Source organism: Neophocaena asiaeorientalis, unplaced genomic scaffold, assembly GCF_003031525.2.
Source record: "Neophocaena asiaeorientalis asiaeorientalis breed wild unplaced genomic scaffold, Neophocaena_asiaeorientalis_V1.1 scaffold119, whole genome shotgun sequence".
NCBI classification, from domain to species: domain Eukaryota; kingdom Metazoa; phylum Chordata; class Mammalia; order Artiodactyla; family Phocoenidae; genus Neophocaena; species Neophocaena asiaeorientalis.
The window spans coordinates 8,132,187-8,159,762 of record NW_020175821.1 but is presented as its reverse complement, the minus strand read 5'-3'; the positions used below and the strand labels follow the sequence as shown (position 1 = coordinate 8,159,762).

The 27,576-nt window shown below is 35.9% G+C and overlaps 1 protein-coding gene across 2 annotated transcripts in view; it reads right to left on the bottom strand.

Moving 5' to 3' along the window:
- Window positions 1–1,126: 1,126 nt before the first annotated feature.
- Window positions 1,127–27,576, bottom strand: part of DPH6 (diphthamine biosynthesis 6) — a 174,047-nt gene continuing 147,597 nt past the window's right edge. For both annotated transcript variants that reach the window (XM_024732550.1, XM_024732551.1), the window contains exons 7-9: window positions 10,675–10,769; window positions 3,941–4,028; window positions 1,127–2,752 (exon numbers count right to left, since the gene is read on the bottom strand). In XM_024732550.1, the coding sequence (XP_024588318.1) occupies window positions 2,699–2,752; window positions 3,941–4,028; window positions 10,675–10,769 (237 nt within the window). In that variant the 3' untranslated portion in view covers window positions 1,127–2,698. The remainder of the gene's footprint in view (window positions 2,753–3,940; window positions 4,029–10,674; window positions 10,770–27,576) is intronic.

The following is a 27,576-nucleotide window of genomic DNA, read 5'->3' as shown; positions in this document are numbered from 1 at the left end:
GAATAGGCAAACAAATCAATGGAACAGAATAGAGAGCTCAAAAATAGGTCCACACAAATACAGACAAAGGAGCAAGGCAATATAATGGAGAAAATATAGTCTTTTCAACAAATGGTGCTAGAACCATTAGATACGCACACATTAAAAAAATGAATGCAGACACAAACCTAATACCCCTTCACAAAAATTAAGTCAAAATGGATAACAGACCCAATTGTAAAATGCAAAGCCATAAAAATCCTAGAAGATAAAATAGGAGAAAACCTAGATGACCTTGGGTTTGGTGATGACTTTTAGATACAACACCAAAGGCATGATCCAGGAAAAAAATAATTAATAAGCTGGGCTTCATTAAAATTAAAAACTTCTGCTCTGTGAAAGACACTGGAAAAAGAATTAGTAGACAAGTCATAGACTCGGAGAAAATATTTGCAAAAGACATAGCTGATAAAGAACTATTTCCAAAATATATAGAGAACTGTTAAAAACTCAATAATAAAAAACAGAGAGTTTGAATAAAAAATTGGCAAAAGATCTAAACAGACATCTCATCAAATATGATACAGAGATAGCAAATAAATACATGAAAAGATGGTCCATGTCATACGTCATGAGGGAAATGCAAATTAAAACAGCAATGAGGGGATTTCCCTGGTGGTCCAGTGGTTAAGACTCCACACTCCCAACGCAGGGGGGGCTGGGTCTGATCCCTGGTCAGGGAACTAGATCCCACATGTCACAACTAAGAGCTCACATGCTACAACTCAAGATCCTGAGCACTGCAACTAAAAGATCCCGCAGGTGGCAACAAAGATCCTGAGTGCCAAATAAATAAATAAATATTTAAAAAAATAAAATAAAACAGCAATGAGATACCATTACACACCTATTAGAATGATGAAAGTCCAAAGCACTGACAGCACCAAAAGCTGGCAAGGATGTGGAGCAAGAGGAACTCTCATTCACTGCTGGTGGGAATGCAAAATATTACAGCCACTTTGGAAGACAGTTTGGTGGTTTCTTGTAAAATTAAATATACTCTTACCATATAATCCAGCAATCATGCTCCTTGGTATTTACCCAATAGAGTTGAAAACTTATGTCCACACAAAAACTTGCACATGGATGTTTTACAAAAGCTTTATTCACAATTGCCAGAACTTTAAGCAACCAAGATGTCCTTCAGTAGGTGAAAGGATAAATACATTATGGTATGTCCAGACAATGGAATATTATTAAGCATTTAGAAACTTACGAAAAGACATGCAGGAACCTTAAATGCATATTACTAAGTCAAAGAAGCCAATCTAAAAATGGCACATACGATATTATTCTAACTATATGATGTTCTGGAAAAGGCAAAACTATGGAGATAATAAAAAGATCAGTGGTTGCAGGGGTTGGAGGTAGTTAAGTGATGAAAGGTGGAGCATGGAGGATTTTTAGGGCAGTGAAAATATTCTGTATGATACCATAATGATGGATACATGTAATCTACAGAATGTACAAAGCCAAGAGTGAACTGTAATGTAAACTATGAACTTTGAGTGATTACGATGTGCAATGTAGGTTCATTAATTGTAACAAATGTACCCCTCTGGGGAGGGATGCTGATAATGAGGAAGACTATGCATATGTGGGTGCAGGGGGTAAATGGGAAATTCTGTACTTGCCTTCCAATTTTTCTGTGAACCGAAAACTGCTCTAAAAAAAGTCTTAAGAAAAAAAGAAAAAGAAATGAGCTGTTAAACCATGAAAAGACACAATGGAATCCAAATGCATATTAGTAAGTGAAAGAAGCCAATATGAGATGGCAACATACTAAATGATTCCAACTACATGATGTTGTGGAAAAGGCAAAACTATGGCAAGAGTAAACACATCAGAGGTTACCAGGGGTTAGAGGAAACGTAAGGATGAATAGGCAGAGCTATTCTGTATTATACTATAATGGTAGATACAAGTCATTATGCATTTGTCCAAACCCACAGAACGTACAACACCAAGAGTGACTCATCATGTAACTATGGTCTTTGGATAATAACTGATGTGTCCGTGTAAATTCCTTCATTGTAACAAATGTACTGTTGCAGTGTGGGATGTTGACAGCTGGGGGGGCTGTGCATGTGTGGGAACTCTCTGTACATTCCGCTCAATTTTGCTGCAAACTCTAAAAGTAGTCTGAAGTCAGCATAGGTAACACCGAAAAACTACATTTTTTAATCAGTTATAAAACAACCAGTAAGAGTTAAAGGTATTCTTCTTGATTGTCCAATAATGTTGAAACAATGAATATATTCAAAACAAAAACGGTGATGCCCAGTAGAATAAACTTGATTAGCTAAATACAGTGACTACTTTTTCATCCTCATTTTCAATTGCCTTTGCATTAGGATACTATAGGCAGAGATGAAAGGAGGAACAAGAAAGAGGAAAATAAACCAGTGTGATGAAAGCAAAGAAATGCTACAGAAATGAGGATTTCAGATGAAGTAAAAGGGGAAAAAGGAAGGTACCAATCACAGAGATCATGGATTGGATGTGTTAACCAATTAATCAATGGTTCTATCAACTTCTGATAAAGATAAATATTTCTAAGAATAAAAAAATATAATGAAAAAAGTGGGACATAATAATTGAGAAAATGCTATGTGATTTTTAAAATATAAAAATACCAGCTTAGTAACAAAAATGCTTTTCAAGAGTTATGTATATAATTAGATGTTCTGCAGTTGTCAGGTACTGGGGACACCTAAGGAAAAAAAAAAAAAAAAAGGAAATGCACCTTATTTATTCCGTGTCAGTGAGTACTGCACCTTAAAGAAGTAATATTCTTTTCTGCAAGAGGGCAAATGGATAGAGAAGACCAAAGCAATACCAAAATAGTGTGAATACTGAGCTATTTAGGTAGAGGTGAACATACAATGGCTAATGTATTTAAACCAGAATTTGGTGGTTTTGATTTTTTTGTGTGTGCCCATGGCAGCAAAAGTAGCAGAGACCTAGAAGAGGCTCCTTTCAGTGGGTCTGAAAGATGTCTGGATAGTTTAGCTTCACTCTCTTGAGGTTTACCAGTTTTTTGGTAAAAGGTCACCAATAGTCATCTTTCAGCCCAATTCAATCACCTCTTTTCAACCTTGTCTTTTCTAGTTTTTCTAGAGAAATGGCACCAAATATTATTCTCTACTTTTGGAAATTCTTGCTGATTGAGAGATTACTGGGGTTCTCATTTTTCTCCTTCCTTTGCCAATCATTGATTCTCTTGGTTCTTCAGATTCTCTATCATATATATGATTGTGGGTGTGCCTCAAGACACTTGATGACAGAACACGAAAGATGCAGACTTCTTCCAATCATTTATGCCTCAAGGAGCAGAGCTTTTAATCACAGGGTCTAATCTAGACCTTAACTATTCCACAAAACATTTTAAAATTGACTTCTGCTGTGTTTTGACAATCAATGTATTTAAAATAAAACCATCACACTTTTTGCTTCATTTTCCATCTTTCATTTGTATGACTGTTCCCCTGTATATTTTTGGAAAAGGTTTAATTTGTCCTTTTCTTCTCCTCTTAAACTTTGTATAATGAAGATCCAATTTATCCTCAAACCTTTCCCCTAAGGCTGATGCTCAATAACCTAATTCTTAATTCTCTAGATGATTTAATATTTGGTTATACACCGTCCTGTCTTCTCCTTGATTAATGTATATATGATTCCCTTTTCAAATGAACTGCAAACTCTTCAGCAATGTAATATCTTTTACATAATATACAGCTCTTAAAACTATAAACATCTGCAGAATTCTTAGTTACTGATTGAGAATTTGAAAAAAATCACTTTTTTTACCCTTTCATTTGTTGTTATAGAATTACATCTATAGAGACAATGCACATATCTCAATTTTCTCTTTAAATCACTGTGAATTAGATTTACTTGCCTTATCCTCCAAGTGCAATTCTAAAAAGCGTAGGTAAGCCACAGGTGCAAATGCATCAGCTGAATGTGTGACTACTTCTGATGAATCCCTGAAATAAAAAAATGTTATAATACATTTATCTACTCTGCAAAATCTGTTTTGTGGCAAGTTGCTCCTACCAGTGACTCGAAAAGACCAAAAATCCTCATTTATTTCCACTAGTATACTATTGTATACATATTTACTACATAATTAATGATTAACATCTACTTTTAATAATCCAATATTTAATTGGGGAAAAGATTGAGAATATTAAACTTTCAAAAATAAGTAAAGACCTTTTAATCTTTATGAGGACACACAGTTCAACTTTCAGGTTCACTCAAAGATCTCCGAACAGTTTTACAACTTGAAACTTCAATTTCATTTTCACAAATTTGGTTGGTATGGGCTACCATTAAACAGTAGTGCTTTATCTTCATTATTCTTTTCATTTTCAAGAGGTAATTCATCCAGTGTTTCACACAAAATCTCAATTATCCTTCACAAAGGCAGTACTGGTGATGGTTTTAAGCTCTAGATGAACTCTTCACACTGCAATATCATTGTTATTAAAATTGATTGTCTGACATAGCAATTACCACATTCAGGTAAAACAGTATGAACTGCTTGCTGGCACCATATGGATACATGTAAATTAACTCAACTTTTATCAAAAATACCCTGTAAAGTACATATGAATAACTAAGATTATGTGTGAAGTTCTAATAACTAATTATTTTTTATTGTTGTTTATTAAGAAAGCAATAGTGTTTTTGTATTTTAACTCAAATTCTAAAAGCAGAAATTTCTCATATCTCTTTAATGCCTTAGGAACTAGTTCCAATGTTTATATTAGTACATTGTTAGCACTTTAACCATTGTTGTTCAGCAAAATAAATTCTTACTTTGATTCTTTTCCACTAATGTAAAATATTTTTGAATTAACTTCTGTAATGCAAAGTTATTTAGGGACAATAGAAGAAATCTCAAAAGACTAGGATCCGATATATTAAATTTTCATGAGCAAAATATGCTTACTTTTCACTTGAAAGATCAGATAGAGAAAAAAGTTTGATGGTTAAAAAAAAAATCAACTACTATTCATGAACCATTAGTATCAAATACGTATCTTGTTAGTGTTTTAAAAAATTACATTAAAACAGGCTTCTATGACTTTAAAAGAAAAACATTATAATCGGGATCATGAAAGAAAGTAATAACCTGCCTTCACAGACTACCTAACCGAAAAATGCCTCAATGTATAATGAGCAAGAGGAGAAAGAGAAAGAAAAGAGGAGACCCTCTTGCTTTCTACCACCTGTCTCTCTGCCTTGTTAACTCTAGTCTAGTCGTCTTGTCTATTTACTCCAGAGTTGTCTGTTCTGGTCCTATCTTGGTTCCTCAATAGATTCAAATTCTAGTTCCTGTGTATGACCTCATTCTTACATTAAATTTCAATCTCTATGTTCCCAATCCCAGCTTTGGAAACTGATCCTGAGCCTCAATAATGCCTGATGTAGGCAGCTTGGTCTTGATATCCTTGACAATGGGTACACCAAAACCATGATTAACCTGAACCAGTGATGTGTCAGTGGAAAGGGTTTCGGGCCCTCCTTTCCCTTGACAGTTATTCCCACTAGAAACAGAAGATTGACAGCAAATAGCTCACTTAACTGATACAATTACTGCATTCTGAACCAAGATTGTTATCCAGAGAAAATATATAACATTCTGAACACTAAGTGAAGAGGAATATGGTTTTTATGGATTCTATTAATTCCATAATCTCTAACTGACTAACGTCATTTCATTCAGTTATACAAAGCCAGAATCAACTGGGAGACAGATAATAGATTCAAATAAATGGCTTTTAGCTTCAAACAGAATAATGCCACGACTGCTCCGCTTTTCTTTCATAAACTCACTTGAAACTCAACTTTCAAGAGTCTGGTTTCTGTCTGCTTCATGGATTTCTCTGAAACCTAGAGCAGAATCTGCTGGAATACCGTCAGAGAGACCCAGAAAATTAAGAAAAACTCTACAACAGCAAAAATGCTTTCCAGTTGGCTACCCTCCTCCTCTTTCCCTATTAATACAAGTAATCAGTGCAGCCCCTTCCTCTTACACAACTGAGGTTTCTCAGTAGCCAAGAGCTGGATCCCATGCTCCCTTTCACTGCTGCATTAGGCTTATCCCTAGTTACGACTTCAAAAGGGCAGCTAGCGGAGTCAGGTCTGAGTCTCTCTTCCCTGACTATAGGCTCTCTCTCAAGTTAAGAGATCAGGCCCTAACCCTCTCACTTCAAAACACTGAATTTTCTCTTGAGGCTCAGCCATGGTCTTGGTTCCTACTTCCCCTCTGAAAAGTCAACTGCACGCAGGTATTCCCCGTGGGCTCACACTTATCCTCACAAGACATTTCCAACATCATTTCTGTGAAGGCTTGCCTGACATCTTCAGACAGTGCTAGTTTTCTGCTTTATGTGCTTTGGTAATGCATTTACAGACCTTTCATAACACATCCACTGTATTATAATTATGTGTCTGTGTGCTTGTCTTCCTTCTTAGAGAGGGACCAGGTTTTGTTCATCTTTGTCTGCCTGTCTCCCCACACTCCACCTCTGGCTCAGTGCAGAATACACTGCCTTATTTTCATCCCCATTTGTTGAATAACTGTATAGTTTAACTTTGTTAAGTATCTTTACATTTACACAGTAACTACTGACACTATCAAAAACCCACACTGATTTTTCAATTACCAACCTTCACAGGAATACGTACATTTTCATACATGCATACTGTATATATATGGATACATGAACATAAGCATGCATGTATACCAATAACAATATATGGTTATCTCTAGCATAATAAAAATAATTATATAAATTTAAATACAAGGAAAATGGTTCATAAATTCTAATAAATTCCCAAGTGATACAGAATAGATATGAGAAGGCAGATAAGGAAAGTACTTGATTCATCCTTACGGCTAAATGCCATATTACGATGCTCTGGGCCGAGTTCTGTCTTGAATAGGTAGAAACGAGGAGTAAGTGGGGAAAATGAGAGCATAGTGTTTTAATCACAGAATTTAGTTCTTCTTTTCATCCCTCCTTCCTTCTCATTGTTTCTTCTATCCATCCATCCATCCCATACACAGCAACTCTGTAGCAGTAGTACATTAATATTGACAATTCAAATGGAAATATGGGGTTGTATCAAAGATTGACATTAAAATTGTGTTCACTAACAGTGAGAAGAAAATTATCACCTTCATTAATACATTGGGATTTTAGTTCGTACTTTATTTTCAAAATACTGGCTATATTCCCCATGTTTTAGTTCTTACTTTTGATATGCATACACATATATTTCAAAGTAAGAAATAAAAAGAAAGTAGGTTTTCTAAAAAAAAATTATTTCTTTTAGGCTGCGTTGGGTCTTCATTGCTGCGCGCGGGCTTCTCTCTAGTTGCGGCGAGCAGGGGGTGGCACTCTGTTGTGGTGCGCGAGCTTCTCACTGCGGTGACTTGTTGCATAGCATAGGTCCTAGGTGCGCAGGCTCAGTAGTCGTGGCTCACGGACTCTAGAGCGCAGGCTCAGCAGTTGTGGCTCACGGGCTTAGTTGCTCCGCGGCATGTGGGATCTTCCTAGACCAGGGCTCGAACCCATGTACCCTGCATTGGCAGGTGGATTCTTAACCACTGCGCCACCAGGGACACCGAGAAAGTAGGTTTTTTATTTGAGGACCTACAGTTGTCCTCTTTTCTTAAAGACTAGGCTGCAATTCTTTTTGTCAAGGCTCCTCAGGAAAAACCCCTCATTTTCTGATCTAAAAATTTGCATCTAGAGGTGAGTAGTCACATCCTAATTGATGTGAAAAGTAAACTGTAAAATGTTCTAGTCAAAAATTTAAAAGATTACTTCCACACAAAGACTGTTATACCAGTGTTTCCTACAAGATTTTAAAAATGTTAGTTGGAATTTGGGGCAAAATGTATCTCATAATAAAACCCTAATTTGTCTAAATTATTTCATTATGCAAGAGATTCTATCTGTGTTTTTGAAAAAAAAAAACACACCTAATTATAATCAAATCATTTTGCATGCAAAAGTTTTTTTTTTCTCCTCATAGTCTCCTTTTCTAACATAAAATTTGAATTAGACATTTAAAAGGGGATTCCTAATAATCAACTAGTTGTATGCTAACTGTGGAAGATCACTACTATGTCAAATATAACAGGAGAAATTATTAACTTTGTCCCCCCAAACACATTCTAACTGACAGGATCCAGTATGATTAACTGTCAATTGTTAACAAGTAGTTACCTGGTCTAAACTTATCTTTTAATTGTGTCACATGGAAAACTATCTCTAAATAAAATAACTTTAATTTATATACAGTTTTAGAATGTGCAATGCATATTCATTCACATCATCACATTTAGTGCTTATCAGATAGGTATGATAAGGACATTTTCTATTTTAAAGAGAAGGAAAGATTTTGTATATAGTAGGTGACATTCTTTTTCCATTCAACTACTACAAGCTCTAGTTATAACCTAAGAAAGGAATACATAAAAGTGAAATAGGATATTTAAAACTAAACAATAAATGAAAAATTAATTCCACGATATTTAACATTTATCAGTGCCTACTACTGTGTGTTCTGAGAGTTCAGATATGAGGACAAGCACTGGAAGTAGTAACAACCAAAGCCTTTAAAATTGGAAGGATTTAGCAAAGTGGGGATAAATGGGAAGGCAATCTAGCGAAAAGAAATCGAATAAGAAAGTTATGAAGCTGAGGTGAGGCAGAGCCTATGAAGAAAAAAAATCAAAGAACACGCTTAAGCATCAGAATCAGATTAGTGAGTAGCTGATAACTGAGTAAGAAAGAAATGTCAGTTCTTCCCCTTCTGTTCTCAAGGTACGCACTCGTATGTTAGCACTTCCAGTATTGCTGATTTGCCTCTCCATTCTTATAGAACTTTTACAGAGTAGGGTGGCAGCTTGCAGACTTCCACCCACATAATTATCCTCAACAAATGATTATCCAGTTCAATTGAACGGCTCATTTTGGCACTAGAGGGTTCTAATACACCTTCCCTGACATCCTTCTCTTCAACAGCATGATTAACTCCCATCATGTCATTGCCTCAGTCAGGTTGAGGTTTCTCTATCTGCACAATGATGAGCTGAAAGATTCATTTTTCAGGTCTAAAGTACTATGATAAATAAACCTTATGGTTATGTAGTGTAAAGCAGCACATTTCTTATAATTCTATGTTGTCCATAAAGAGTTCTGGGTGCTCCAGGACCTCAAGTTGTCCAATAAACAGGAAGAGTATTATTCTTTGGCCTTCTTTCTCTTATTGAGCTTTTTATTTTTTTCTAATTTGGTTAGTCTAATAAGTATATTGCAAGTTTCCTATTATACTATAATTTCACCCTAGCAGGAAATGTTTTTCTTAAGTAACCAAACACTATTATTTCATAGAAGTAATACCTAAGGCACAGTTCATTCAATGAATTGTTTTGTGATCACTGAAGCCAGAAGAAATACCTCTCGTTTATGAACTTATTCTTCTGACTCTTATCCTCTATCATTTTGTGTCACAATTTTATGCAGATGTGTCTTCCTCCCACCCTTCTGGAGACAGGAACTATGTTTCAACATCAGTGGTGCCCAGTAGAATGCTTTAGACATAATAGGTACTTGATATATATTTGCCAAATATATTATTATTATGTTCGATGATTATTAATGGAAAACAAGTTAGAAGAGATGAGAGAAGCAAGAGTGGGTGAATATTGCACAGGGTAATGAAAAGGTCTTGGCTATGTTTCCCAAGATAAATGTAACTTTTAGAAAATTCACCTGGAGTTGTCTTAACTTCTTAGAACATTCTTTCCCTCATTATTAATATGTACAAAGAAGTCACCTTTCAGTGTTGAAAATATTAAAGCTGTCCATTCGATACAAGATTCTAGTCTTTCATCAGTTGAGGTTTCTGAAATCAAGCATAATTCTGACAACCTTTTCAAGAAGCTGAAGAGCTTAGTAAAAGCAAATAAAGTGCTCTCTTAGCATATGAGAGGAGTGATATAAATTAGAGCATGGATAATAATGTTAACAAACTGAAGAAAGTTCCTATTTTTTGCTACACGAATTTTAACAATTTATGGCAAAGAAATCACACTACTCACCATAAAACAGAATTCATTCAAAAACAAAGTTTATATGTAAAAATAACCCCAAATAATTGAAGAGAAATGTTTAGTATTACCATTCTAAGTTATTAAAGCCAAGAAAAAGGAAAAAGAGAACGGAGTTAATGGAACCCACAGGCTACTGATGTGGCAGTTTATCAAATGTAGCTGTAATGAAAGATAAATAACACAGGCAATTCACACTTCATGAAAGGATAAAAGTGTCAGTGTGTAGGTACCAGTTTTACTGCAGGCCATAATCAGCAAGTAAATGAAAGTGCAATGTCTAAAAAGTTTATAGGCTTCTATGAAGGCCTCGTCTTGTCATGTATTGATTTAGGTATTCAGACGACTTCACTGGTATTAAACAAATTGAGTGTTTGTGAACTTGGAGGACATGTTCTATTTCTCTTAACAAAAGTTGCCTCCAGCTTAATGTTACGTTGCTTCCATCACTTAAATTTGAGGAAGGGGAAGAAAATGCTGAAATGATATCTTACACAATTATTTTCTTCTTAAATAGAGGGCAGTCCAAAGTGAACGTTTCATACTCTCCACCTTCTCCACAAACATGGACTCCATACTTCTTAGAAAGCTGAAAACAGGGGAAAAAAAGAAAAAGAAGGAAAGTAACAGGAATCTTAAAATTAGTTAGCAAAAATGCTCACTTAACTTATTTTGTCCTAAAAAATATCCATGCCAGAAACTTTAATTCCAAAATAGATGGTGAGCTACAGGAAAATAACCGTATATTTCTGCTTAAAATATGTGTTTAAAACCATATGAAAAATGTTATCATAAAGCATGGCATTTTTAATAATCACCAAACCCTTATAAAAAGATGTAAGGGACCAACATTTTTGTGTATAATGAGAAAGCTTAAAGATTACTATAAAGTTTAGGAATGCCACTAGCTTTAGCTTCAAAGGGAGGCTAAGGGGGAAAGATACTAAGTAATTATGTAGTAAATGAGGATATATGCAGCCAAACTGTGCTTTCCCCTGCCCTTTGACCTATATGTAGAAGGGGAAAAAATGTTGTGTTTAGAGCATTTCTCAGAGACACAGAGAATGTAATCTAAGGCCTTTCCTTGGGCCTGTGCACACAAAGAAGCCATAAACATGGTTATTATGCTTAAGGTTATTACTAATAGTAAAGTTCCAAGGGTATCAAGAACTAATGAAGTTCCAACGCTGCAGACAAGCCCTAGGAAAGTATAACTCCCAGAAAGGTTGGGATAGCTTATAATGTTGTCTGATTAAACCTGAAATTAAAACACACAAATAAATAAGCAAAGAAACAAAAAAATTCCCTGTGCTTTGCATTGAATATAAGCTGTGTTATTTAAATGATACTGAGAGTAAAATCATCTCTTATCTGGTTGGTACATGGCTGGAATCAGTGCTGGGGAGCACTCTCACTGGCTGTGCCACAGAATCTTTCTGCTCTTGTGTGGAGGCTTTAGCACTATGATCCCATCTCCTTCATTCTGAATTTCATAGCTTTCCCTGCTTACAGTCTCTCCCAGCCCAAAGGAAGAGTGACTCCATTGATGTTCTCTGTTACTGCCAGTGCTGGGACTGTGGCCTAAGTCTTTGGTTTTACCTGCACAGTTACACATTTATTTATTTGGTTATTTTTGTGGTTGTGCTACCATTCCAAATCCATTACATTTCAACTATTGACTACATGCCCTTCGGGATTTAAAGCATACATCTATGAAAATTCTACTACTCCCTCTAAGCATCAATAGTAATGTGGATGACCTGTAAAGGCAAACAGCAAGAAAAGTGAAGGAAAGAAAATGGGGTGGCATTTTCTATAAGAACTCACATGAGCAAAGTGGATAAATGAAGTAGGGAATCAGCAAGGCAGAAGTACGGCAGCTGGTCCTTATGAGCGGATAACAGGAATACATTACCATGGTAAACCAAATTAAATTAATGTCTGCTTTGCAATAAAAAATGTAGGAATAATAATGGGATGTGGATTTCAGGGGTGTTTCCTCGTTCTGTCAGCTGGCGCCTGACCCCTTCTGTGCTGATCTCCCTTCACTGGCCTTCCCATTCTAGCAACTGTCTACCAAGTGAACCTTCTACTCTCACCTTTATGGACAGTCTTCTTATGTGGGAGTATACCTTAACAATCACTGGCTTCCTTTTATTAGAAAATGTTTCACTGAAGCTTTGCAAAACTTCTATAATCTACCACCAAAGAATAACTGGATTTTTAAAAATTAAAGTTGGCATGGCTGTTATCCTACTGATATCCTTCTATTAGTCCCTAGTAAAAGTAATGCAAGATGCTATGTTAATCCAACGTAGTACTAGGAAATCTAAAATATGGATGCATCCAGTGATATTTCCAGTTCATGTAAAATATTTCCATAATATTCATCCAATCAGTTCTTCAACAAATATTTATTTAACAGTGATTATTTGGCAGGCCTTGCTAGATGAAAAAGATCCAAAAGTAAACAAGACAATGTCCCTGGTCTCCGGAAGCTTCCTAAATATACTGCACCTTATATTTTAATACCACAATATGATGAAACAGTGATGTCGCTTCTATAAATAATATGTGCAATCTCTTCTCCCCACTACTACTGGTTCACCAGCATGGACACAGATTCCAAGTAAAGAAATTTGGGTAAAGAGCCCAGTGGTTTTTATGGCTGATGAACCAAGAAGTAGTCTGTGAATCCTTAGGATGTCTTTTGCAGCCCCTCTAAACTCTACTAGCTTCAAGCTCTAGTAGACGCAAGTATCTAGAAAATTCGATCTTTATTGGCTGACTTTTAGCCAGTTCCAAGTCCCTTTGATGTCCTGAGAGACCTCAAGAAGCAAAGTTTATGCTAGCCACTTTCTTTAAGCCATTTGCTTTATCTAAGACATAGCACCCTGTTAGAAAGCAACATCCAGGTAGCACAAAAGCATGATGTATGCATGTGATAAAAAAAGGGTCAGTTTAGGTAGTAGAGAATTCAGATGTGTACATTCCAGAGACATATTTGTGGTACACAACATTCAATTTACTTTTCTAAAACATGTAGGACAGTGTTACTCATATCTACACTATTCACAGAAAGTAGCAACTTTATTCTAACATGTTTCAGGTCTGTGTTTGGGTTTCAACTCCAAATTAGCATTACTGTATGCCAGCACTTAATCACTCCAAATACAGTTTTTGCAGTTCACTTTGATAAGTTTCTCTGTCGATTTCATTGTAATTGAAAATACTAAATAGGTAACAGTTTTTCTAAGGTTTAGTTTCTCACTGAATTATCATGATTCTTTCCATAATTTAAGTACAAACGATAGCAATCTATATTGAAAAATAAAAAATATTTTTCATATTGCTATTTGACCATTAAGGTCTAATGTCCATTAATTATTAAAACATTGTTAAATAGTTTCAGTTAGTATGTAAAAAGTGGAAGTAGACAGTTGTTATCACCGTAACACCAAAAACATGCCAGATAGGCTACAAAGCCATGCCTTTGTGTTTTACCTACAGAGATCCGAGAATACAAAGAAGTCTGGATGAACTAACTGCAGATCAGGGTAAGCCTTTCCTAGATGAGTGAAGATCCATGGTCACTTTCCTAATGGGGGAACAGACAGAGTAGAAGCAAATCTCCATAGATGAGGGACGTCTATCAGCGTATACAAAAAGCCAAACTCTTATGGCCATCTGTGGATCTCTGTGATGGACTATTAAGAGTCCTGAGGAGACCCAGGGAGTGTGTATAGCCTGCCAGTTCTTTTTCACAGTCTTAACTAAGTGTACACAGTAGCTACATGCAGAGAGCTAGGGCCAGGGCAGAAAAGGGGAGAGAGATCCCTTTGAGAACACCTGCCCATCAAGTCTTTTCTACTGAACTTTCACTGTACCAAGGACTGGTGACAGGGCAGGAAGACAGAGAGATTTCAGCCAAGACTTGGAAAGCCAGAGAGGAGGCAGGGAAAGGCCAACAGCAGTAAGCCCTTGAAAAGGCAAAAAAAAAAAAAAACCCCCCCAAAAAAACTGGTAGGACTTTAAAGCAGGGGGACGGGGTAGGGGGGAGAAGGAGAGAGAGATCTCTAGACTCACTGGAGCACAGATCACATGCCCTGATAAAGGGAGAGACCTTATCCTGCTTTCAAAACATTTCAAACACGTAGCAAACTGAAACAACTCAAACCAGACCCAGCTCAACTGGAGATCAGACTAAAGAGAATAAACACCACAAACTAGCTGTCAGACAGAGGAAGGGGTGTGACTTTTCTGGAGTGAATATTTACTTCAGTCTCTACTGTTCTTTTTTATTCAATATCTACCACAATATATATAAAACAAATTAGATGAACAGTGAAAAAGTTAAAAATGTGACCTGTAATCAAGAGAAAAACAAACAAAACAGAAAGAGACCCATACATTAACCAAATATTGAACCCAGTAGATAATGACTTTAAACATAACGACTATAAATACATTAAAGATTTACTGGAAAAGATAGACAAAATTTATGAACAGAGAGTAATTTTAGCACAGTTGGAAAACTAGGGATAGACAGCTGTAGGTTCATATTCTAGCTCCAGCACTTACTGAGTACTGGACCCGGGATGAATTGATTAAGTTCTCTGAATTTCCATTTCCCTAGGTAATACCTGCCCTTCGGGGGATGTTGTATTAGAAGATATAATACATACAAAGCTTTTAACCCAGTGCCTAGTGCACAGGAAGCAGTCGACATATGTTATCTTTTCTCTATTAATTTGCTATTCCCTTGGACCTTCTGCTCTTTATCTATATACTCCCATCTTTGAGGACCATGACCCCTACTATATCTATTACCTCTACTGCAAATGGCTCTCGAAGTGAAAACCCTAGCCATCAATCTCTCTCCCATGTATTCGCTCCCCCCATAACAAACGTTTATTGAGTGTTTTACTTGGGAGCATTGTTGTCTTACTTCAACGTGAATAAAACACAGTTCTTTATTTTTTCCTCAAAACCTTCTCTGCCTGCTCAATTTCTGTTCAATCAAGCTTAAAATACTGGAGTAGAACTTAATTCCTTCCTTTCCTTCTGCCACACAGCCTACATTTAAAAATTTTCATGAATTCATTTATTGAATCTACAAATATTCACTCAGTACTTATTACGTGCCAGATGCTCTTCTATACACTAGGCATATGGCAGTGAATGAGAAAATGTACGCACTCCCTTCCATTCTAACATCCTTACTGATCACTTTGCACTTGAACTATTACAATAATCTCTTGTCTTCCTGCTTTATATTCACCCCTCCCAATCTACCCTACATGTTATCAACACACTAACTTTCCTTGACAATATGAGATGGCATTCATCCACTCAAAAACTTTTGGTGTTTGACCATTGCCTATTCAATGGAAATCAAGCTCCGTAAACTGAGAGTCAAAGACTTCAGCCATTTGGTCCCATCATTCACAAGAATACCAAGACATAAAGCTAATACACTGAATGGGAAAATAAAGTAAAATAAAGATTCAAAAGAATCTTGACTGGCTGAAAAAAAAACCCAAAAGATTAAATCTTAAAAAGTGAAATATAATGTGATAAACATAAACCCCAACAGGCAATTTCCTTCTCTTCAACTTATAGAAATCACTCTTATTATTGCCTGTGGGATTGTCCTATGCTGCCTTGTGACATATTTCTGTATTGCATTACTATGTACCCCTTGAATTTAAATGTTTCTCATGAGACTATAAGTTTCTAAATTTCTTAAACCCTCTCATAATTTTTTCCTAGCAGTGTGCAGCACATAGTACACAATGACCAAATGGCTGTCTTCTCCATGGTTCAGATACCCTGTATACTCCCAGAAAAGGGTCCAATTGGCATGTACTGACAGGTATAGTTTCAGACACAATCCCAAACAGAATTATCAAGTAAAAGGGAGGAGTGATACCGAGCAGGGCCCTGTGGGCCTTCTGGGCACAAAGCCTTTCTGTGTCTCCCATTTCTGTGATTACAGGAAATAGCCTTCATTCAGCCTCCATGACCTTCCCTGAGTTCCAACATGCAGATTCAAGCAGTTGTTAATTAGGGAAGGGAGGGGATATGAGACAAGGGAGAAACAAAACAGTCAAGAGAAACAATAGTGCAGCCTTGGCACAAGGTCCTGGTTCCCCATCAAAGGATACACACAATAATATCTTTGAGCTGTTTTGCAGATACTGAAATCCCCTCCAGGTGGGAGAAGTTAACGGTTAACGATGGTATGCTGCCCACAAGCATGTAGACCCCAGACCAGTTGGAACCTGAAGGTTGATGAGGCTGACTCCTACTTACCTTACCACCAACCCATCAGAAGAATGTCCACGAGCTGATCACACCCTCTTTGAACCATTACTATAAAACTTCTCACTATCCTCTCCAAGTTGGGACACATAGCTTTTCGAGGCAGGAGCCCGCTGTGTCTCCCTTTGTCTGGCAAAGTAATAAAGCTATCCTTTTCTACTTCACCCAAATCTCTGTCTCCGAGATTTGATTCAGCACCAGTGTACGGAGAAGCTGAGCTTTCGGCATCAGGAGAAAGTTACTAATTGCTTTTTCTATATCGTTAGAAATAGGACAAAAATTTTCTACTTTTGGAACTCTAAAACTGAATAAAATTTACACATGGTTGTCAATGTTTTTCTTATCTGATTACCCACTGAATCAGGGATGTCACTATTTTTCCCCCTGTTTTTAACCATTTGGGGAATGTTATATAGAAAAAGATTCAGATCAGATGGCCACTGGATATGATTAATACAGCTGTTATTCTGTCTGACATCAGTCAAACTGGTCCCATCCTTTGTATAAATACAAAGGTATAAAGCTAACACATCAATAAAATAAAATAAAATTTCAAAAGGATCTTGACCAGCTGAAAAGAAATATGTTGCTGTTTTCTAACCAGTTAAATTATTTTTGATAAAATAATAAGATCATTTTTTACTTATTTCACATTATAATTTCCATTGTATACAAGTATATTCCTTGCTTCACATATATCTAAATTGTGCTGTGTTCTCTTTTGGATAAAATTTTTATGGAAGGTGAACATTAATTTTCCAACTAACTATTGTTAAGATAAGCTTTCTAAAACACATTTTGAACAGATGTGGCCAACTTGGGTCATTTCATGGCTTATAAGAATGCCTTGGAGTCTGAGCATTTAAAAAGTGAATTCCTAGTAAATGAAAAGGAAATTACTTATATGATTCTATTTTTTCTGGCACATTTATTCATACAGATAAATATTCATATTCATAATAACTCCATTTGAGCTCTACTAATTATTGAACTGAAAAGGTTATGGGCATCATGATTTCCCTGTTTAATTTTTTATCCTTTTAAAAGACTGTAATACCGTAATTGTGAGAATTTATTAAATCAAGATATTTTTTCTTTTAAACCTACCTCATTTGCTGTTACTAATCTTAAAACTGACAAAAAAAAGAAAAGGCCAAATGAAATTGCACTTCCCTCATCCCTCCTACCACCTAGAGAAAACCATGAGGTTTAAAAAACTCACAATTTCATTTTATAAATGATGTATTTAACATACAAAATAATTTCATGCTGCATATATTCATTCATAGCACTTATTAAAGAAGTATTTATTGAATGTCTACGGTAGGTCTGGCATTGTTTTAAATGCTGGGGATAACAATAGGAGCACACATAAATTCTGCATAAAACAGCTTACTGTCTGGAGGTACAGACATAAAGTTAAATAAGCAATTACAATAAAGGGTAGGGATTGCTTTGGTGGATGCATGAGATGCGGTGGGAGTATAAAGCAGGGGACCTAACTGGAAGGAACTCAAAAGGCTTCTCAAAGAATCTGAAGGATGAGTTAACCAGGAAAGTCTGGGGAGAGAGAGAGGGAAAGAGAAAGAGAAAGAGGGAGAGGGAGAGGGAGAGGGGAGAGAGAGAGAGAAGGCAGGAGAGAAGAAAACTGTTCCAGAAGGAACAGCATGTGTTAAGTCCCAGAGTACACGATGGGTACTAGAAATTGAAGTAAGTTTGGCATAGCTGAAACAACTAGACGAGTAATAGTGGAGAGGTGAGGCTGAAAAACTAGAAAGAGGACAGATGTTATGGGGCTTCATATGCCATACTAAGTTATTATCCTCAGATCATTGAGAACCCATGAGGATGTTTTAAACAGAAAACTGACCTGATCTCATTTGTCTTTTAGAAACATCATTCTGGCTGCACAGTGGAGAATGGGCTGGAGGGCAGTAAGTCAAGAAGCAGAAAGAACTGAGAAGTTGCTGGAGGAATCTAGGCAGGAGGTAAAGCTTTCCTGAACTGGAGAAGTAGCAGTGAGGATGGAGAGGAGAGGGCAAGTATTTTGAGAGAGATTTTCTAGGCTGAAATAAGTGACTGGAGAAGTGAAGAAAGTTTAAAAAAAGTAAGAAAAATTCCCAGCTTTCTGCATTGGGAAACTGGATGGATGGTGGTCCTGTTTACTGGTTTTTAGTGTAAGTAGCAATGTGCTGGGACACTGTCTAATGACCTTATCTTTTTCAAATTTTATGTAGCATGCGATACAACTGATGTCTCAAATCTTTGTGATTATTTTCCTTAGGCTTCCATGTTACTGTATTTACTAAGTTATTGCTGGGCTTCTCCAACTCCTTTCCCTCCTGCTGCTCCTAAATTATAAATAGCCCTCATGATTCTCTCTATAGTCTTCTTTATCAATTTATTCCCTCAGATAGCTTATGCAGTCCATGGGTTCAACCATCACCTTTGTTATTCTGCTGCTGCAAATAGGAACACTGTCACTACTAATTAAAGACAATTTGCTTTATGCCTTAAAGTTAAGAAAATTATGAAATTATCTTATTTAATCTTCAAAATAACTTTTAAGAATAAAAAAGAGCATCTGCTCTGAAATCAGATAGACTTAAAGCATAAATTCCGGTTCTGCAACTTCCCAGCTCTGTGACTCTGGAAAAGTAACTCACCCTCTAAGTGATTCCTCATCTGTAAAATGTAAACATTAGTAGTAGCAACGTCATAGGCTTGTTAGATGGTTAAATAAAATAATGCATAAAAAGCACTTAGCACAGAGTATGGCACTTAGTAAGCACTTAGTAGATACACAGCTTAACTATAAAAGTAGGTAAAGCACATACTGTAGTGAGGCACAGTGAAAGCAGCATTGCATAACTGATTAAAAGCAGTAGCTTTGGAGACACACTGCCCTTGGTTCAAATCCTAGCTCTGTCACTTTGTAGCTACGTGATCCTAGGTCATGCAAACTCTCGGAGCCTCAGATTACTGATCTGTACAATGGAGATGACAACAGCATCTACCTCATAGGAGTGCTGTTTTCAGTAATAAAACCATGTGAGAAAAAAAGTCTAATATACTACACAGCATATAATATATACTCAATGAAATGGCTACTAATTTTATTTTTTCCCTTTTCCAGAGGTGAAAACTAGGTTGATTTGGTTATGTAGCTTAGAACTAAACAAACCCAGAATTTAAAGTTGTGTCCTGACTCTGATAAATAACAAACCTTAGTCTTTAGCCTGAATATCTCAATTGTGTGCCAACCTCATAGTTTAAAAACATATGCCTTTGGTTTATATGTTATAATTTAAAACTCAGTATGTTTAAGACCAAGCTTATCATGTTCTTTCTCAACCCTGTTCTCTTCTGCAAAAATGTGTGCTTCTAATTTCCCCAATCATTACATGTGGATTAATCTTTGATTCTTCCTTTTCCAGCTTCTGGCCATTTGGTGCTAGTTTCTTTTTCATTCTTCCATCAAAATCTTTCTTTTAGTTTTGTTCTCTCTCTCCATCCCTACTGTCAGCGGTTTCATGCTCTAAGCCCTCACACCTGTTTCCTATAAGAGCACCTTAGACTCTTTTTCATTTCCAATTTCTTCTACTCCCAATCCAAGAATACTACTGCCAGACTAAATTTCCTGAGATATATTTTAATAATATAAATCCTTGTTGATGAGCCTTCTATATCTTGCTATTTCTTATCCCAAATCGCTTGGTCCATCTCTCAGGGCCCTTTATGATTGGGTCCCAAATTCCTACCTCACCTTTTTCTTATTAATCTACCAATACCAGCTCTTAGTTTCATTTAAAACAAGTTCCTCATTGTCCCTGCATGTCTTCTTGCCAAGGAATCTTCTTCATATTGATTCACTTTGTTGCCACCACCCATGTAAATTTCATCCATCCTTCAGACCAGTTTAAGTGCTGAGGCTTCCATGACATCGCCTTCAGCTACTCTAGGTCATGTGGTCATCTTCCGTGTCTTAGGTCCCAATTACATTTATAGCAAATACCAATTTGGCTTTATATGATCCAAGTTATTAGAGTCCTCCCCTCATTTACAAAACTCTAAGTTCCATGAAAAATAACTCTTTGACTTACTTTGTACCCCTTATAGAAGCCAGCATAGAACTGAGCACATAAGAAGTCCTTACAAATACTTATCACTCAGTTCTATTAGTACCACATGACACTGGCAGTTAAGAGTTCTTCTATAAAACACAATCAGAGAAATGTGAGGGACAGGTTCAAGGTCATATATTAGAACAGCCACTAAGTATGGAGGACTTTCACCTCTTCTCTTTAACTACAGCTATTAATGGGCACTACTTACTGCCAGGTCAAATTCCTTAAACTACACCTTTCAGAACTTTAGTCCCTTTCTCTAAATCCTGCAGTTAGTCCTCATTGTTTAGATAATTAAATCCGCACTTCAGTATTCAAAATCTCTCACGATATGGCTTTGACTTCTTTTTTCAGCTTCCTCTCCCAGTACTCAAAATATACTCCCAACAGTTCAGCCAGTCAAAAATCCTATCCATTCTTAAAGTCCAGTATGGCTGTCAATTTATCTCTGAATTTACTCAGAATTCTCTCAACAACATATAATTTTCTTTGAAATGCTATGGTACATATTTTTTACTTTTTTAAGAATACATTTTAATACACCTAGTAATTTATATTTATAATGGTCACTGGACTCAACCATAAAATTCCACATATCCTTCCAACTCAGTTATGTTCAAAATCTCCCCTCAAGGAAGTTCTACCTCCTCTTGACTTTCAAGGTCAGTTAAAGGTGTTCTTTCCCATAAAGTTAGCAGTACAGGGAACAAGGCTTAAAATTCTGTCTCTCTCACCCACACTATCAAATCAACTTTAGTGAAATTCTCTTTATCTTTTGCTTTTTAAGTGAGAGGTAGCTTGGACTGTAAATTGTTCTTTTGTCAAACCCATAAGGAAGACAAGCTAACTCATATAAAACAGAACTTGAAATACAGCTTTAAGCTTGAAATCAGCATTGCACATATCTGGCTTTAGCTCTTATAGCCCCCAGCTGAGTGGTATACTCCTTAGTACATATCTACTTACCTTTGACTCAAGGCTAGAAGTCCAATTTCCCAATTCTATGTGAATAGTTCTGGAAAAAGCAACCAATTCTATATATTCACAATTTTTATATAATATGGTTTCATTCTTCCATTTAGCAGACAACTTTTACTTGGATGATCTTAAGAAATCTCTTGATTAAAGAGTAACTGCTTCTGGTAAAGACAGTGGATTGAATCCATGCATCTACTCTCACCCCCTTCTAAAACCTTCATGGGAGGTATTTCATAAAATGGCATAAACTCAAAAAGATGCAGAAAAGCAGAGAGCAAGTGACAGGATCAACAAATTTAATAGAACCAAGAACACTGGGTCCTAGGCCGACCGACAGTGGAGAATGCAGAGGACCAAACCAATTTACACAGTAAAATAACTCCTTCCTCTAAAACAATAAGGTAATGAGTTGGTGGCACTGGGTACCTCTGGAAGTAAAGGGAAAATGTGAGAAGGACACCAAAATAAGAAGGGTTGATTGGCAGTTTGTTCAACAAGCAGTCAGATCCCCAGATCCTTTCACTCTAGGCTGGCAACTGCCTCTCCTCCACCATGGCAGAACATTGAAGGTTTATTCTCAGCAGAGGGTGAGACAGAGGAACTAGCCTGGGAGAAAAGAGACACAGCTGAGGGCAGAGGTACTATAATAAAAACAGAGGGATTCAGTTAATGTATGCACACAAGATTCGGAGACCTCTAGCATTTTCCTTGTTCAACTCCCAGAAAACAAAACAAACAAAAAAACCCTGCAGCATGCATTCACTTCAAGAGCAGACTGGAGAATCCTTTTCTTTGAAATCTAACTAGCTCAGATTAAATGACCTAGATATACTTCCCTGTAGTGAAACTCAAGGTCACAAAGCTCCATCCACACACTTAGTGCTTACCACAAAAATTTTAGGTCCCTACTCTTAAATATGAGTGGAACACCGAAGATTAGCAGAAACATCTCTAAAACGAAAGTTAGAGACACCAAAGTAAACAATGGAGAAAAAGGACTATGCAGGAGAGAAGAAAAATTCTAATAAGGATAAAGTATTATAGATTAAAAAAAGAACATTCAGAGAACAAAAATAAGTTTTTAGAAATTAAAAATAAGATATGAAAAAACTCAATTAAAATTTTTGAAGGTAAAATTGAGAAAGCCTCCCAGAAAGGGGAAAAAATGTAGGTAAAAATTAAAAGACATCTAAATAATAGAATTCAAAGAAGCAAAATCAAAGGGGAGGTAAACACCAGTGAAGTAATTCAAGGAAATTTCCCAGAACTGAAATTTTCAAGCTGAAAATTCTACCTGTCTCAGCATGATGGATAAAAATATGCACACCCAAGACACAGCACATAAGACTTTACAATTCTTGGGGCAATAGAAATATCTTACATACTCTTACAGAGAGATGGAGAGAGAAATAAATAAGGTTGCATACAAATCGTCAGGAATTAGAATGACTTTAGGCTTCTCAACAGCATATACCAACTGCAAGGGAATGAAGCAATACTATCAAGATCCAGAAGGGAAAATATTCCAAAAATAGAATTTATGACCTCCTGAAGAACCAATCAAATGCAAGGAAAGAATGAAGACATTTATAGATATGCAGTGTCTCAAAACACTTACCTCCTGTGGACCATTTATTAAAATCTTATAGAGAATGTGCTTCACAAAAATGAGAATAAAACAAAGAAAAAGGAAGATGCTGGATCCAGGAAATGAGGGCTTCAACAAAGAAGAAAGGTAAAGGGTTCTCCAGGATTATGAGGAGATGATAGGATGACAGTCTCATAACATAGAAGGAAACTGGCCCAGATTACATACAGGTCAGAGGGCCCTGGAAACGACTTCAGGAGGAGGAAACTGAGAAACTACTTAACATGTCTGAACATCTGGCTAAGAGACTAGAAAATTGGCTGTGAGTACAGCACTGAATTAGTGATTGGTACACGGAATACTAAATAAGTGAATAAAACAAGACAATTATTAATTCAAATGAAAAAATAAAAAGTTGTACAGGAAAGGTTTATTACCAGAGTTTATTATCTAACTCAGCTGTGTTTTGAATTTTCATAGTTATCGTAATTTAAACACTGACTATTCATCCAACTGGAATTGCAATATAACTGTATGGGAAGATGGAATGAGGGAAAGAGTACACATATGTGATGGAGGCAAAGGGAGTAAAGATAGATAAATCTGTATAATCTAGAGTGAGCAGTCAACAAATAGTTCTAGAATTGGGGGAAATCATGAAGTAATACATAGACATGGAGGTAAAAATCAACTATAAGAGATGAAAGTAAGATGGTGATATGAGTGAGAGGCAGGAAAGACTCAGAGGGTTGCTTCCCATAGCAAAGTTTGAAGGACCATTTGAGAGTATTAACTTTGACAAACATTGTAAAATATCACAAAATAGGAATACTCTTAACAAACATTTAAATAACGGCCCAAAACCTTTAAAATTTGATGTAATTTTCATATTAAAATTCATCTTCTTTTTTTGAACAGTGAGAAAATAATCCTTGGGGAAAAAAGCACAAAAGATAAAATGATTTTTGACTCCATTGTTCAGATGATAATTTTAGGAACCTATAGAAATTTAAGAGTCAATGACTAAAATGATTCCACAGTTAATTTAGAGTAATAAATGTATAAGCCTTGAAGTTGTTGTATTTTTTGACCCAGAAATTACATTCCTAGGGATTTATCTAAAGAAAGTAATAATCAGAAACGTACATGAAGATTTATTAGGAAAGATAATAATCACAAAATTATTTATAATAATTTTAAAACAAATAACATTATTTATAATAATTTAGAAAGAAATATTCCCAAGAGATAACTTGTTAAATTCACTATGCTATATTCATATGTAGAATATAAATATAATGGAATCTACACAGCCATTAATTAATGTATTTTCGAATAGATTTAATTATGTGGGAAAATAAACACAGCATATTAGGAGAAAAACAAACTGTATGTATAGTTGTACCAAATTATGTAAATACAATATGTACAAGTATTTAATGACATGAGCTTGTGTGTACAATGAACACTGTGTGTACAATAAAACAACATGGAATCCACCGACATGTTAGCAGTGTGCATCATGGGGCAGAAGACCTATGCTTTTTATTTGCTACCCTATACTTTATCATATCTCAAATTTTCAGCAATAGTCAGGTATTCTTTTATTGTTTTTTTTTTAAATTCCCATTTATTTACCAGTGGGAAGAGGGACGGGGGAGGGGCAACATAGGGGTGGGGAATTAAGAGCTACAAACTATTACGTATAACTAAGTTATGGGGATATATTGTACAGCATAGGAAATATAGCCAATAATTCATAATAACTATGAATGGAGTATAACCTTTAAAAATTGTGAATAACTATATTGTACACCTGTAACTTACATAATATTGTACATCAACTATACTTCAATAAGAAATAAAAAATAAAAATTCCTGTTTATCTCTATTCTTTATCCCCATTTTTTTCCTTATCACAGGCAAATATTTTAAAGTATTCCATGTGTATCTCTTGTCTATGTCCTTGCAAATGTATTATTTAAATGTATTTAAATGTATACTATATTTTAAATTTATCTCAATGTTGCTTTTATTCATTCAGCACTTTGCTGCCATTCGCACATTGAATATATCTGTTTAACTGTAAATCTGTAGTTTGTAAGGTGTGCCTACCACGTTTTAACTAAAAGTTCTCCCAGGAATGGACATCCATGTTGCCTCCAACAACCCCAACCCAACACCATCAAAACTAACCCTGCAAAGGACTAGTTTCACTCACGTCCCCTTAGGGACTGATAGGAGAATTGCTTCATCAAGGAGTATAGGGACATTTAATCTAGGTATTACAATATTGCCCTCTAGAATGGAAGTACCTGTCCACATTCTTAGAGGGGTTCTATAAATCCCCACCTGTCAATAACTGGCATTATCCAGCTTTCGCATTTTTGCCAAACTGGTACAAGTAACATCCCACTGTTGCTTTAATTTGTATTTCTCTGATACTAAATCAGTTTGAGCATCTCTTCGGTCTGTATTAGGTTCTAAGACATTTTCTGTATAGTGGCTCTCCATAGCTTCTGCCATTTTTCTGTTAGGACTGCTGCCTCACATGTTGATATATGCCAGTTAAAAATCCCTTGAGAGTTTTAAATATGACCCCAATTATAGTGTCTACCCAGTTCTCTGTGTATTTTGTAAGGCAGAAAAGTTTCCAAATTATTCTTTAGTAATGGCAAATTTTACTCATAATAGTAAACACTGCCAACATTTAATAATAAACATTGTTAACATTCTTTAGTAATGGCAAAGTTTACTCGTAATAGTAAACACTGCTAACATTTAACATTATAAATTTTACTCATAATAGTAAACATTGTTAACATTTAACATTGCCAGATGCTGAGCTAAGCAATTTATATATCATTTCATTGTTATTACTTCCATTTTATATATGGGAAACTAACTAGATCAACGTTTCAGGTAAGCAGTAGAGTCAGGGGTAGGATTCACACCTGGGCTCCTAGGTACAGAGGTAACTTGCTGATTGCTATCCCACACTGCCTCTTACCCTATGGGATCTGAAGGAACTATGAAAGGACTCTTGCCCAAACGTACCATCTTCTCTCCACAACTCCCGCCACCAACTTCTCTGTAATTCTCACAATATTAATTCCTGCATGGGAAATCATTATAATATGCAAAAATTCCCTAACTTAAAAATATGAACCCTTGAATATAGCAATATATTCAAAGATTAATATATTAGCAAAATTGACATTACAGTTAATAAGTCATGTCAACCCACATTACACAGTACATAAAAAGTGTTTCAGGGGATCTGAGGCAGGTAAACACATTGGGTTCCTCTACCTAACCTCTTTCTCTCCCACCCCTGGAAGTTCAAAGGTTGTCTGTTTTCTCCCCTTCTTTTGGACTCCTTGACTATTCAAGAGAGTTGTGCCAACAAGTTGAAAAATGAACATGTGGCTGATCTTTAAAATCACTTAATGAGGTTAATCACATTATTCATAAAGATAAGGAGATACAGGCATTCCTTAAAATCTGATTTGTCTTAGACAATGATGCAGAAGACCAGAGTCCTAGAAAATAGGTTAAAAAAATACTTTCTAAATTCAGAAAGAAGATAGGGTCTGACAGATGACTCATTCACTTTTATATTAGAATCACTGTACTATGTGTACATCAGGCAACTGATTGAGTCTCCCTTATGAGCATATGCAAAAATGAAAGGAAACAAAAAGAGAGCAAAAAACCTGGGCAGTCTGAATTAAAATGTGGATTGTGTCAGATAACTGTTGTGAATAAGCTGAGAAACAAATTTTTAACTGTATAAATATTAAGTACTCACTTTACAGAAAATCCACATACACAGATTAGACTACACAGAAGCCAGAGAAAAAGACACTCAGATTGCTTTGCATAATTTTCTATAACTATCAGGGAAAAGAATTCCTGTTCAAAATGTACAACTATCCATTTATATTCACCCCTCCCTTTTAGAGCAATTTTAAACCATCCTGAGAAGCTACTTGTCAAAATCAGCAAAAATAATCACAGCAAAGCCCTAAAATCTCTTCAAACGCTGCTTCTGTTCTTTCCTTTTTCTCTTCCACTCCTGCAACTCCAATTACATGTATGATAAACTTCTCTTCCTTACATCTCATATTCTTGTCTCTATTTCCATTCTATTCTCTCTGTGCTTCAGGTTGGATATTTTACATTGCCCTATCTTCCAGTTCTTTAATTGTCTATACAACTGTATCTAATCTACGGGTAAACTCATGTATTGTGTTCTTAGTTTTAGGTATTGTATTTTTAAGTTCCAGAATTCTATTTGATTATTTTATATAGCTTTCAAATATCCCCTAAAATATTTCATCTTTTCACCCAATGCCATAGTCTTTTTTTTTTTTTTT